Source organism: Carassius gibelio, chromosome B22 (genome assembly GCF_023724105.1).
Source record: "Carassius gibelio isolate Cgi1373 ecotype wild population from Czech Republic chromosome B22, carGib1.2-hapl.c, whole genome shotgun sequence".
NCBI classification, from domain to species: domain Eukaryota; kingdom Metazoa; phylum Chordata; class Actinopteri; order Cypriniformes; family Cyprinidae; genus Carassius; species Carassius gibelio.
Window position 1 is genome coordinate 12307657 of NC_068417.1, and position 15191 is coordinate 12322847.

The following is a 15191-nucleotide window of genomic DNA, read 5'->3' on the forward strand; positions in this document are numbered from 1 at the left end:
GAGAAACATGCCCATATCATGATGCTTGCACCTCCATGCTTCACAGTCTTCACTGTGTACTGTGGCTTGTATTCAGAGTTTGGGGGTCGTCTCACAAACTGCCTGTGGCCCTTGGACCCAAAAAGAACAATTTTACTCTCATCAGTCCACAAAATGTTCCTCCATTTCTCTTTAGGCCAGTTGATGTGTTCTTTGGCAAATTGTAACCTCTTCTGCACATGCCTTTTTTTTAACAGAGGGACTTTGCGGGGGATTCTTGAAAATAGATTAGCTTCACACAGACGTCTTCTAACTGTCACAGTACTTACAGGTAACTCCAGACTGTCTTTGATCATCCTGGAGGTGATCATTGGCTGAGCCTTTGCCATTCTGGTTATTCTTCTATCCATTTTGATGGTTGTCTTCCGTTTTCTTCCACGTCTCTCTGGTTTTGCTCTCCATTTTAAGGCATTGGAGATCATTTTAGCTGAACAGCCTATCATTTTTTGCACCTCTTTATAGGTTTTCCCCTCTCTAATCAACTTTTTAATCAAAGTACGCTGTTCTTCTGAACAATGTCTTGAACGACCCATTTTCCTCAGCTTTCAAATGCATGTTCAACAAGTGTTGGCTTCATCCTTAAATAGGGGCCACCTGATTCACACCTGTTTCTTCACAAAATTGATGACCTCAGTGATTGAATGCCACACTGCTATTTTTTTGAACACACCCCTTTCAACTAATTCAACTAATTGCCCAATTGCACAGCCTTAAGAGCGTGCATATCATGAATGCTGGGTCTCATTTGTTTTCTGAGAATCTACTGAACCTACTGGTAACTTGTTTGCCACGTAGCAATAAAAAAATATACGAAAAACCTTGATTATTCTGGTTAGTCACATTGTACTGCTATTATTTTGAACAATACTGTATATGCTCACAGCTTGAGTGCAAAAGAACACAGAAGGTTGGCTAATTCCCTTTTAGGGCTGGATTTAAATGCACACTAGTTTGTTCATGACGAAGCAGTCCGTTATCAGAAATGCAGAAATGACCGGTGTTGTAATTTTAAAGAAAATGGTTCATGTTGTTATTTTGATCCACTTGTATTTGTGGCATCTAGTCGGTAAGTTAGAATTGTTTTATATGCATTTTTAGTTCTTTTATCTATTTTGTTTCGAGGAGCTTAGCTTTCTAAATTGTGTTTTTTACTCTTTCCAGCATTCCAGTTTTCTCATTTTTGTCTGTCTGTTAATCTATTGCTCATTACATTGTCTGTGCTGCTCTCGTTTTTCATTTGACTTTTAAATCGTAAAAACTATCTTTAGTTGAGCCACCATAAAATTATTTAACACTTAATTTGTGAAAAACTGTGTTTTTCAGGTGTGTTTGCTGATACAGTTACAGTGATGTCAGTGACGGAGGGAGATTCAGTCACTCTAGACTCTGGTCTTACTGAAATGATGGACGATGACATGATTCTGTGGAGGTTTGGATATAACAAGATTTTAATAGCTAAAATCAATGTAATGACCAGCAGCGTCACTATATATGATGATGTTCTTGGTGGGAGATTCAGAGACAGACTGAAGCTGGATCATCAAACTGGATCTCTGACCATCACAGACACCAGAACTGAACACACTGGACTCTATCAAATACAGACCAACACTGTGAGAAAGAGATTCAATCTCACTGTCTATGGTGAGTTAAATATTGGTTTATTTTGTTTGTTAAAGATTTAAAGTATATGTATCCTAAATATATCTGAGATGCACATTTAATTCCGATTTTCCTAGTTATTTAACCCATTTAAAGCCCACCAGAAACAATAGTTGCCGCAGTATATATTTGTAATTTTCCTTTTGTAAGTATTATCCTAAATTTTACCCATGTTTTATTTCTGAATGTCATGCAAGCAAACAACCAACCAAATAAAAGATTTCCAAAGGATTTGCTTTCCATGGTCTACCGCCCCACTTCTGTTTCTGCTTTTGCCATTGGGGGTGGGAATTTCCAGTTTTTAAGTGACGGCAGCAGTTTACTATAACTTTAGTCAGTCACACAAAAGGAAGAGTTGAAAGATAAATAGCTGACACATGGGATCTTTTTCTTCCTTTTATAACATTATGTCTTGTAAGGAGCAAAATATTGAGGCCCCTCCGTGCAGTTCTAGATGTGTTTCATTCTAGATGGTCAAGGACCCTTGTTCTTTTTATGACTAGTAAATTTATCATTTTTAAATTCAGACAAGTAATGAGTTTACATTTACATTATTGTATGAAATCACCTACTACAGTCAGCCATTGAATACTATGGGCCTAAAGAATAATTTTTATTTATTTATTTTAATTTAACTAACACACCTCTAAGATTGAAAATACCTGCATACCTGCATTGTTTATTTACCTGCTCAATAAGTAAATAAACAATCATGGGTGTAGCCTGCCCATGATAATTGTTTAAATACGCATATATATAAAAAAAAAAAAATAATAATATAATTAATTTAATATCAAGGACTTTTGTCAGGGTTAATCCATTTGACTTAATATGTGCCCATTCATAAAATGTGATATTTTACATATTTACATAGAATAGTATGCAAATATGTTTACATTATTTATAAAACTGCAGTCCTTGTAGTCTTCTCAAAACTACAATACTAAAACTGCTTATGCAAGGGAAAGTTCACCCAAAATTGGTAAGTGTGCCATCGAGTCATCTTCAAGTTGCAAGCTTATGGGATTCTTTCTTCTGTTGAGCACAAAAGAAGATATTTTGCAGAATATTAGTAACCAAACAGTTAAATATGTAATTTTCTTTCAGTTATAACTTTTTAGTATATAGATGTAATATTTTCTTCATTTTATTTTATTTTTTTCATTTAACTTTTTTATACACAATACCCTGTTGGGGAAACTTGATGTACTGCACTATGTTTTCTGTAATGAGGGTAAGGCAGAGGCTGTGTTAGAATCCATTTGCAGAAGTTTAATGAGCAAACAGTTCAATAATCCAAGATGTGGGGCAGAAATCAGATCACAGGTAAAGAAGAAGAAACAGTCGAGTAACAGAAAAGTTTGTAAGTGGTTTGCCTTGTTTTCTCATTAGACTACAGCGCGGGTCATCGTTGCTAGGAAGCTGTTTCATTTTCTGTGTTTTTTACCATGGTAAATACGTGCTGAAATGGCATTTTTTTTCTCATGTTTGCCTATTGTGGGATTTCCCAGTTTCAGTCTGCTAAATAGTAAGGTTTGGCCAAAGCCAGTTAAAGTACTTATTTACCTGTTTTGGAAGTTCTTGTTAGAAGAAACAGTCCACAAACAGAAAAGGACAGCAGTTTGTAAGTGTTCTGCCTGGTTTTCTCATTAGACTACAGTGCAGGTCATTGTTGCTAGGAAAATGTTTCATTTACTGTGTTTTTTACCATGGTAAATACGTGCTGAAGTGGCGTGACTCTCCAATTTCGGGCTGCTAAATAGTAAGGCGTGGCCAGCTGACTTCAATAACCGGTACTCCGGCAAATATAAAAGTGGTTAGTTTCACCACGGCAGCCTTCGTGTGAAGCCTCCTCGTGTGAAGTGTAAAGACCATTGAGTCTACCTCCGCGACTCCACTGAGCAACAGTGTTGTTTTTGGCAGCCCTTTTAGTTTTAGTCTCAGTCTTAGTCTTCTGGATGAAAATGCTTTTTAGTTTTAGTCACATTTTAGTCACTTATAAACCTGATAGTTTTAGTCAAGTTTTAGTCGACGAAAACGCAAAAAGGTTTTAGTCAAGTTTTAGTGAATTTTAGTAAAAAAACAAAAAAGTAGTCTTTAACAAATTAATTAAGATAAAAAAGTATTGGAAATGGACTTAGGTTTGACAGGTTTTAACGAGTGTTGCAATTCATAAATCAACAGTTAACCTTAAAAGCTTTGCATAATAAACTAGACTTTCTCATTGATGGAGATGCAGTGCTGCCAAGCTGTACTTCATGGTCGCATTGGGCAGAAACCTTTTATCCACATATTTCAAGTTATTTTTCCATGAATTTATGCTCTTCTAAAATTTCAGCACATTGCCTATTTTCACTAGTAATCACTGTTATAAAGGAATGGTTTAAAGTTTAAACAGCAAAAAACTTTGAGCTACTACAACATTACAAACAGATAAAGTGGTAACAGTGGAATCACTGTTTTACTCCAAAAAAAGCCAGGAATAAAAACATTCTTACTTTGGCAATTGTGGCTTTATTTGAGAAACTGCTAAAGTGCAATGAACAACATGCCCAAAATATAAGCTATTGAGGAACACATACTTATGCTCTACAACTTGTGCTTCAACTTGTCTCCCAGTGCAACAACAAGATGCATATTATTTGTAAACACAAACATCATACAACCCTGTTTAATAAAAGTGACACAAACATTCAGGGATGCAAACACATGTATGGTCAAAAAAGTACACTACACACAAATAATATACAATTAAATTATACTCATTTTAAATGTTTTGTGTAGGCTAGGTATAAAAATATAGGCTTTTAATAATCTTTCAGTGCGCAAAACCATGAAAATACGAAACGCTTCAAAACAGAGCGCATAAAGCGCCTATGCACATCGCGGGTTCAGAATGATGTGCTCAAAGCAACATGGAGTCACAGTGTGCTGCACTGCTCAAGTGCGCATTTAAAAGTACGTGCATCCCCGCCCCAGGTGCAGCCCTGCCTCGATCTGCAGGCTGCAGCCGGGTGCTTCTCCAAAACAGGCAGAAATGACATGCATTGTGAACGTCAGACTTATAATCATTTTCATTTCGTCTCGTCTTGTCAACGAAAACTTGAAAACGTCTCGTCATGTTTTAGTCACATTAGAGCCATTTTTAGCTAGTCATCGTTGCGTTATCGTCATAAAAAAAGGTGCATCGACGAAATCATTTCATTGTCGTCATCATTGACGAAAACAACATTGCTGAGCAAGGACACCAACAAAGCACTTGAGTATTGTTTTTCTCCCCTTTCTTTTCTTTAGGTATAGCTTGTTCTAATATTTATTTATGTCACTTGTTCTTACTATGTGCTTTCACATCTCTACTATTACTACAAACACTCAGAGATCATGCACTGTACTTCGGAGGCAGGCATACCCCAAAAATCTATTACCTCTACTACTTTACTCTCTATTCCAGTTTGTCTCTGGAACGGCCAGTCTGCTGTTAACAAAGCAGATTTTATTTCTTTTTTTGCTACTCATTCCGGTCTCAACCTCATGGCCCTAATTGAGACTTGGATCAAACCTGAAGACACTGCCATTCCCGCAGCCCTCTCCACTAATTTCACTTGTTCCCACACCCCTTGTACGACCGGGAGGGGTGGAGGTATACTTAGCTCAAAGGAATGTAAATTTGATCTTCAATCATCTCTTACAGTTGACGGTTCATTTGAATCACATTCAATTACTATAACCCACCCTTTTAAAATTCACTTTGTGGTCATTTAAAGTACCCCAGGTCAACTGGGAAACTTCTTGGATGAGTTGGATGTTACTATCAAACATTTCTGAGGATGGTACTTCCTAGACATTTCCAAACTTATCCTGTCCAGTCATCCTACTACTTGTCCACTTGATCTTATTCCCACTCACCTCCTTCAAGCGATTTCTTCTTCAATAATACCTTCACTTACTCACATTATCAACACCTCTCTTCACTGTGGTACAGTTCCCTCAGGATTTAAGCAGGCTCGGGTAAGCCCACTGCTTAAGAAACCATCTCTAAATCCAGCACTTCTATAAAACTACAGACCGGTATCCCTTCTTCCATTCATTGCAAAGACACTTGAGTGAGTTGTGTTCAACCAACTCTCTATGTTTCTTGTACAGAACAACCTCCTGGACAGCAACCAATCTGGCTTCGAAAGCGGCCACTCAACTGAGACTGTCCTTCTCTTGGTTACTGAAGCCCTGCTACTGGCAAGAGCAGCTTCCAAATATTCAGTATTCATTTTGCTGGATCTGTCTGCTGCTTTTTACACAGTTAATCACCAGATTCTACTGTCTACACTTGGAAAGATGGGCATCTCTGGAACTGCACTCCTATGGTTTAAGTCCTACCTCTCTGACAGATCTTTCAGGGTGTCTTGGACGGGTGAAGTTTTTAAGTCACAACTTCTTGCTACTGGGGTTCCTCAAGGCTCAGTACTTGGACCACTTCTCTTCTCCACATGACGTCATTAGGATCTGTCATTCAGAAGCATGGCTTTTCCTATCACTGCTATGCTGATGACACTCAACTCTACTTCTCATTCCAACCAGATGATCCGTCGGTAGCTGCTTGCATTGCAGCCTGTCTGAGTGACATTTCTAGCTGGATGAATGACCATCACCTTCAGCTCAACCTTACTAAGAAAGAACTACTGGTTGTTCCAGCTAACCCATTGTTTCATCACAACTACTCTATACAGCTGGGTTTGTCAACCATAACTCCTTCCAGGAGGCTTCACAGACCATATTGCTACAATGACCCGGTCCTGCAGATTTGCCTTATACAACATTAGGAAGATTAGACCCTTCCTGTCAGAGCAAGCCACCCAACTTATTGTCCAAGCTCTTGTACTCTCAAGACTGGACTATTGTTATTCTCTCCTGGCGGGTCTTCCTGCATGGACTATCAGCCTCTACAACTGATCCAGAATGCAGCAGCAAGGGTTGTCTTCAATGAGCCAAAAAAAACTGATGTAAATCCACTCCTCATCAGGTTACACTGGCTACCAGTAGCTGCTAACATCAAATTCAAGGTACTGATGCTTGCCTACAAGACGACCACTGGTACAGCACCAATATACCTAAACTCACTAGTTCAAACTTCTGCGTCCTCCAGAAGCTTGCGTTCTGCAAGTAGACAGTGCCTTGTGGTGCCAAAGAGTCAAGTCACCTTTATTTATATAGCACTTTAAACAAAATACATTGCGTCAAAGCAACTGAACAACATTCATTATGAAAACAGTGTGTCAATAATGCAAAATGATAGTTAAAGGCAGTTCATCATTGAATTCAGTGATGTCATCTCTGTTCAGTTTAAATATTGTCTGTGTACTTATTTGCAATCAAGTCAACAATATTGCTGTAGATGAAGTGACCCCAACTAAGCAAAATCACTCTCACAGACCTTTCCCTGGACTGTGCCCGGCTGGTGGAATGACCTCTCAATCTCAATTTGAACATCTGAGTCTTTACTCATTTAAAAAAAACATCGAAAGACTCCTCTTTTTCACCAACACTTGACCAACTAATAGTAGCACTTACCTTTTCTTGTCTATCCTATTTTTTGAGAAAAAGAACAAAAAAACTTGCTATGGGTTCTGTGCTAGACTAACTGAGAATTGTTATGGCACTTGTATTCTGTTGTTGTTGTTCTCACATTGGTCTGATTGCTTGTATTGTTCTCATTTGTAAGTCACTTTGGATAAAAGTGTCTGCTAAATGATTAAATGTTAAATGTAAAGAAGTCAAAAATCACAGTAATCATTCAAGCACGAGGGAAATCCAAAAGCCAAAATCCAGAGAAACAGGCGATAAATCATACACATAGCAAACAAAACAAGACAATGAAAATGCTCTGTAAGGTAGAGGAACTGGCAATACTTCGCAAAGACCTATTTGGTCTGGCCATGCTTAAATGGCTGCGGAAGTGATCACAGAAAGTGAAGTGATCACAGAAGCAGCAGAAGGAGTGGTACCAGTTAGGGGCGAGGTCTCCCTCTGCTGGTGTGACATTATAGAATTATTAACATTACAGTTTTGAGCATACTCAGCCCATAGAAGGAGTTTTACCCACCTGTTCTATTCACAACTACAATAAGTTCTGAGATACCTGCCAATCTTCTGGTTCAACTTTTCCTATTGGCCTTTTGACTGTGAATGGTATCCTGATGTGAGGCTTATATTGATGTCCAGTTGCTTTCAGAAGGCTCTCCAAACCTAATAGATAAATTGGGTTCCTCTGTCAGAAACAATATCCCCAGGCAAACCATAGACTGTGAAAACATGTTGGAATAGTGCTTGAGCTGTTTCCATGGCTGTGGGGAGACCTTTGAGAGGGATCAAATGACAGGCTTTAGAGAAGCGATCAATAATTACCAGTATGGTGGTGAAACCATTGGATAGTGGCAGGTCTGTGACAAAGTCTATAGACAAGTGAGACCAAGGACACTGAGGTTTCAGTAATGGTTGAAGGAGCACAGAAGGCAGCTCCTTGGGGGTCTAGGATTAAGTGCAAGTTTGGCAGGACTTGACATAAATTACCCCATCTTTGGTCATCGATGGCCACCAGAAGAAGTACTGTAATAGACAAAGAAATTCCTAGATGTCCTGAGCTGAAGGATCATGTCTGGATAGAGCATCAGCCTTACTGTTCTTCAGTCCATTTGAGTTTTGATGGTTTGCCTTTAAGGGATAGTTCACCCAAAAATCAAAATGATGTCATTAATAACTCACCCTCATGTCGTTCCAAACCTGTGAGATCTCTGTTTATCTCTGGAACACAGTTTAAGATATTTTAGATTTAGTCCGAGAGCTCTCAGTCCCTCCATTGAAGCTGTGTGTACGGTATACTGTCCATGTCCAGAAAGGTAAGAAAAATATCATCAAAGTAGTCCATGTGACATCAGAGGGTCAGTTAGAACTTTTTTTAAGCATCAAAAATACATTTTGGTCCAAAAATAGAAAAAACTATGACTTTATTCAGCATTGTCTTCTCTTCCGTGTCTGTTGTGAGAGAGTTCAAAACACTGCAGTTTGTGATATCCGGTTCGCGAACGAATCACTCGATGTAACCGGAACTTTTTGAAATCGAACTGAATAGTTTTAAACGGTTCATGTCTCCAATGCGCATTAATCGACAAATGACTTAAACTGTTAACTTTTTTAATGTGGCTGACACTCCCTTCCGTAATTCATGTACTCAAACAGTACACTGACTGAACTGCTGTGAAGAGAGAACTGAAGAAGAACACCGATGCAAATCAGAGTCATGTTTACAGGCAAAAAAGTCAAAATCACAGTAATCAGTCAAACCAGCAAACAAGCACGAGGGAAATCCAAAAGACAAAATCTAGAGAAACAGGCGATAAATCATGCACATAGCAATCAAAACAAAACAATGGAAACGTTCGATAGGGTAGAGGAACTGGCAATACTTTGCAAGAGCCTGTTTGGCCTGGTCATGCTTAAATGGCTACCAAACAGGTGGTCATTGTGTTATCATTGTGTTATCATCATCAAAACAAAATTCAAATTTTATGCATAATTAATTGGTTTATGAATAAAGATTGATCTGTTGAAAGCAGTTATTTTGAGATGCAAAATCTGATCCTTCTTTTTCAGCTCGTCTGCCTGTTCCTGTCATCAGTAACTCTTCAAACTGTTCATACTCATCATCTTCATCACAGCAGAATTGTACATTGTTGTGTTCAGTGGTGAATGTGGGTCATGTGACTCTCTCCTGGTACAAAGGAAACAGTTTATTGTCCAGCATCAGTGTGTCTGATCTCAGCATCAGTCTCTCTCTACCTCTGGAGGTGGAATATCAGGAGAAAAACAGCTACAGCTGTGTGATCAACAATCCCATCACAAACCCAACCACACATCTGGACATCACTCAACTCTGTCAGCCATGTCCAGGTACAGCAGCACTGACATTAGTGATCATTTACTGACCTGATGTCTCTCTTTTTTATATAGATCAGACTGACACAACCACTTACATTATTCTCTCTCTCTTCAGCTGTTACAGAACAATTTCCTTCATATCCGCAAGTTTCAGTGTCTCTGATAGTGCTTGTTTCTGCTGTTGCTGGATCTCTGTTGATTGTAGCTGCAGTCGGGACCTTCTGCTTCTACTGGAAACACAAGAAAACCTATCAACATGGCAAGTGATACAAAGTGTTATTACAAATAACACCTTTTTTATAGCTCTTTACTTGTCTCACTCACACAAAACAAGTCAAGTCACCTTTATTTATATAGTGCTTTAAACTAAATACATTGCGTCAATGCAACTGAACAACATTAATTAGGAAAACAGTGTCTCAATAATGCAAAATGATAGTTAAAGGCAGTTCATCATTGAATTCAGTGATGTCATCTCTGTTCAGTTTAAATAGTGTCTGTGCATTTATTTGCAATCAAGTCAACGATATCGCTGTGGCTTGATTAGTTGGGGTCACTTCATCTAGAGGCGACAGCGGCAAGGAACCGAAACTCCATCGGTGACAGAATGGAGAAAAAAACCTTGGGAGAAACCAGACTCAGTTGGGGGCCAGTTCTCCTCTGACCAGATGAAACCAGTAGTTCAATTCCAGGCTGCAGCAAAGTCAGATTGTGCAGAAGAATTCTTGTGGTCTTGTCCTGGTGTTCGTCTGAGACAAGGTCTTTACAGGGGATCTGTATCTGGGGCTCTAGTTGTCCTGATCTCCGCTGTCTTTCAGGGCTGTAGAGGTCCTTTCTTGATATTCTAGGTATTATCAAATAGTTTTGAGAACGTAGCAGACGTAGAGGAGTATAATGTAAAAGGAGCTCATTCAGATACTGAGGTGCAAAACCATTCAGGGCTTTATAAGTAATAAGCAATATTTTAAAATCTATACGATGTTTGATAGGGAGCCAGTGCAGTGTGGACAGGACCGGGCTAATATGCCGACTTCAACTTCCGGTCGACTTCCTTGCCGCCTGGCGGAGAAGCGCGAGCTCGGCGCTATTAACAGCGCATGCGCAGCTCGTGAACAGCTCTGTGAACTTTTTCATCCTGTCAAAGAGTTACTCGAGATGTGACGGAGCATGTGATTTGTTGAATGTAGTGAACGAATCCGCCCTTCACTGAACGAGATCGAGAGATCTTCTCATTTGTGAATGAATTGAACTGATACATCTCGTTTATGAACGAAATGAATGAGTATACAGGGTCAGTGAGCCAAGCATGTAAATCTCGATCAGCAATCTGCAGATACAAATCGCAGTTATATGTGCTGTGCAGATACGCTCGTTTTCATATTTAGCATACAGAACATAACTCCACATTTAATCCCCGATTAATGTGAATATTATATATGAACTGTCTGACCAAACAATTAAAATGTTAATTATGCAAGAAAACCTTGTGCTTTGTTCATCTAAACAACTTATTTAAACTTTTTAATGCGATTATGCACACATTTTAGAAAAGCCAAATCAGTTTAGTAAAGCCACTAATGCAGGCATCTCACTCGCTGTAGTGCTTCTTTTGCTGTGTGTATAAGGAGAAAAAACACAGACGTCCATAGGGAGGCACTGGAAGCATGCGTTGCACACACCAACATGAAATATGTCTCTTACAAATCTGGAAAGCAGTCATTCTTTGAAGTATCGATACTAATAAATTTAGCCATCGTGACGTTTTTAATTTCCGAGAATCATGATACTTTTGAAGTATCGGTGCACCATGCAACACTATAGCACACCTAGGTTCCTAACTGATGACGAAGAATTGACAGAGCAACCATCAAGTCTCAGACAGTGTTCTAGGTTATTACAAGCAGAGTTTTTAGGTCCTATAATTAACACCTCTGTTTTTTTCAGAATTTAGCAGTAAGAAATTACTCGTCATCCAGTTTTTTTATGGACTATATATTCCATTAGTTTTTCAAATTGGTGTGTTTCACCAGGGCTGCGAAGAAATATAGAGCTGAGTATCATCATTATAACAGTGAAAGCTAACACCATGTTTCCTGATGATATCTCCCAAGGGTAACATATAAAGCGTGAAGAGTAGCGGCCCTAGTACTGAACCTTGAGGTACTCCATACTGCACTTGTGATCGATATGATACATGTTCATTCACTGCTACGAACTGATGGTGGTCATATAAGTATGATTTAAACCATGCTGATGCACTTCCATTTATGCCAACAAAGTCTTCAAGTCTATGCAAAAGAATGTTGTGGTCAATAGTGTCAAACGCAGCACTAAGATCCAATAAAACTAAACAATGATAATAATAAGCATTCCCAACACTTACTTCAACATGTTTAAAGATCCAGCTCTCTGCTGGTGCTCAAATTAACATTTCTGTGTTAATGTTTCAGTTGAGCCTTAAAGAATATTACATTTCACTATACTAAAACACAGCTACTTACTTTTATTAAAAATTCCTCTGGGTTTGATTTTTTAATTATCTGCAAAAAAATATATATATATTTTAAACATATTTCTGTGTATTAACAGCTTTGAACAAGAATGCCATCTTTAAAATTTATGTAGTGTAGAACTGCAGCGCGCGCGCACACACACACACACACACATGCAAAAACTTGTTTATTGAAATATTGAACAATTAACTTTTTGACTATTGCTGATTACTGAATAATTAATTTATACAAAATATGGTTAATATTATAATCAAAATTGTTTAAAGTTGAATAAAACTTATTAAAAAAAATAAGTTGCACTATTCTATTCTTTTCCTATTGTGATGTATATCCAAGTGAAAACAGTTTCTGGAACAAAAACAAATGTAGCTAATAACTGCTAATAACATAAGATAAAATACAAAGTACATAAGATCTAGATAAGACTGAGTTTTAGTATTTTAATTATTCTGTCATTTTTGTTTAAACAGCTGTGACCAATGCAGAAGAGATCTCTTATGCTGAAACAACGTTCTACAAAAGAAATGCACAGACATTAAGTTAGTTAATTAAGAATTTGTTATGCAGCTCTGCATGATTTTAGCAGTCAGATTTATAGTTGTGTGCTTGTATGTGAAAGATCATTTTAATACAAACACAAACAATTGAATAACATACCATTTGTTATTTATGAAAATTACATGACCATTATTTAAGTAACACAAACTAATAGCACATAATATTCAAGACACTGACTGCATCATGACAACTAAAGAATAACAGATCAACAGGTCCAGAAAATTAGTTCATATTTCTATAGTGCTCAAGATGAGCCAATGATGTAGTATTTCCTGTGTCAGCTGATGGCATCACTGTGCAACATTTTTAATAAGCAACCTCAGAGCCTCAAACTTTCTGAAACAACTGAAAAAAGGGTTCTCTAAACATAATCATCACAAATCAAAAGTCAACCTTATAATAAGGCTGCATTTAAACAAAAAACACAAATCATATCATATTTTTTCACGACATTTGAAATCAGTATTATTTGAACTCATGGCATTATATTAAGTACTTGGGTTTTGGCCATCTCTAAATGCTTTATTTCTGTCATTTTTGTCATTAATGTCCACTGTAAAATAATTTGTTTAAATATATTCATGTCTAAGTCATTGTATCGACGAGATATCAAAATATTTTATGCTGTTTCCAAAGAAGCTGGACCTGATCAATATTATTAAAATAAAATTATATTAATCTGATTAATTGTTCATGTTTCAAATGTTTTGTCTTTATTGTTATTTCTTGTGGTTTATTTTTTACAGAATGTTAAAGAGGATGAAGTGGTGTATGCAGGGGTTGTCACTAGAAAATGATCAAACTTCTTCACACAGTGCAGAATCAAGGTGTGAGATCACTTTAAACAGCAATCAATTTTTCAGTCTTTTAGTTTTGGCCTGTATGTCCAATAAATATCTGTGCCAAATGCAAGTAAAAAGTTGACTGCTAAATTTATGAATTCTAGCAATGCATCATTGACTGTAAGAACACAATAAGAAGTCGTGACCATCAACTGTAAAGACTGTAATTTAATTCAATTTTTCTAAAATACTGTGTCACACAAACTCTCTTCAAGTGCACTTGGTTTGAGTCACTTTTAAAATTAAATAACGTACTCTTTGAAAACGTAATAGGTCTCCCTTTGGCTTTCTACCAGAATAAAAGCTTGATGTTTTAACATTTGAAAAGCAAAGAAATTAAGATGGCCATAAATATTAGAATTGCAATTTGACTGTTGCTCTGCAAATATGTCCTTTTGTTCTACTACTTTTCTAGGCACTTTGATGCTCTAGCAGCTAAAGTTAATAATGGGTGAACATGATTTCACCAAATACGACATGTTCCGGATCAATATCTTTGATGATCCTGGAACAACATTCCAATCAACCAATCAAAACTAAGGGATTGCCTTTCAGTAAATATCTGTTTTAGGCTTATGATCAGGGTTAGGTCCTTTTACACTCTTGTTAATCACCTATCATTTCCCATTGATTTTAGGAATAAATTATGGGTAGGGTTAGGTTTAGGGGTAAGGATTTAGATAAGTATATATTTTTGGACAGTAATGTTGATCTAGGATCATCAAAAGATGATAATCCAGGAATATGTCTTACTTGGCAAAATCACACCGGTAAAATTACTGTAAACTTTAAAAAGTTTATATATTTTGAAAGCTGAGACTTTGTTTCATATGAAAAGCTACTATCTTGTCTGTTGGCACATTGTCAGTGTCCTCTTTGTTATGCAATGTTTTTACACTGCACTGCAGATAAAAAAAAAACAGTTATTTCCAGAGAAGCAGAAGTCATTTCTAAGAAATAAAATCTTATATCAAACATTTTATTTTTATTTTTTAAGTTTTTGTCTGAAAATCTATATATTTCAGATAATATCTTTGCATATTTTACTGTATGATTTTCATTTGTAATTTTTCTATTACCATGCATTTGTTCAATGGTTAACAGTATTTTCCCCCCATTAACTAAAAGTTACAATGCTATTATATATTTGACTGTATATTTTTACTATAATGAAAACTAAATTTTTCAGTAAAATAACTGTGCTGCCTACTGAAGGCACATCACAGTATCTGAACATTTTCTCAAACCAGTAGTTTTAATGTAACTTGTTGTGTGATAGATGGGTTTGGCTCAAATGTGAAGCAAAATTAAATTAAAAAAAAATTGTCATTTTCAACAGCTTAAAATGTCTTTATTTGTCTCAGATGCAGCTGATGTGGAGCATGACATTTGAGTCATAATGCCATGTGACTGACCTATTTATGTTACAACTCCTCAGACACAAGTCTAATTTAAGATGTTTTTAAATCTGTAACTCTAAAATGAATGAATTACTGTCAAAGGATAAAGGTGCTTTCACTCGCATAATGAGATTTAATTAGGGTTGAAGCTAAATTCTGCTGGACAGTTTGACACTCCTGATTTAGGCCATCCACACACTACGAATGTCAAATCTAAACCGATTTAAAAATCATTGGAGGAAAAAAAT

At 37.0% G+C, this 15191-nt stretch overlaps 1 protein-coding gene across 1 annotated transcript; it reads left to right on the forward strand.

Annotated features, from left to right (window-relative positions):
- The first annotated feature begins 937 nt into the window (after nt 1-937).
- LOC127988014 (SLAM family member 5-like) lies at nt 938-9897 on the forward strand. The gene is made up of 4 exons (XM_052590508.1): nt 938-1105; nt 1363-1683; nt 9346-9642; nt 9836-9897. Exons 1-4 carry the CDS (start codon nt 979-981, stop codon nt 9895-9897), a joined length of 807 nt encoding a protein of 268 aa, XP_052446468.1. The 5' UTR covers nt 938-978.
- The last annotated feature ends 5294 nt before the right edge of the window (nt 9898-15191 follow it).

Coding starts and splice junctions, on each gene's coding strand:
- LOC127988014 (XM_052590508.1), top strand. CDS start 979: ATGCACACTAGTTTGTTCATGACGAAGCAGTCCGTTATCAGAAATGCA. Junction 1,684..9,345: donor ATTCAATCTCACTGTCTATG/GTGAGTTAAATA, acceptor CTTCTTTTTCAG/CTCGTCTGCCTGTTCCTGTC. Junction 9,643..9,835: donor ACTCTGTCAGCCATGTCCAG/GTACAGCAGCAC, acceptor TGTTGATTGTAG/CTGCAGTCGGGACCTTCTGC.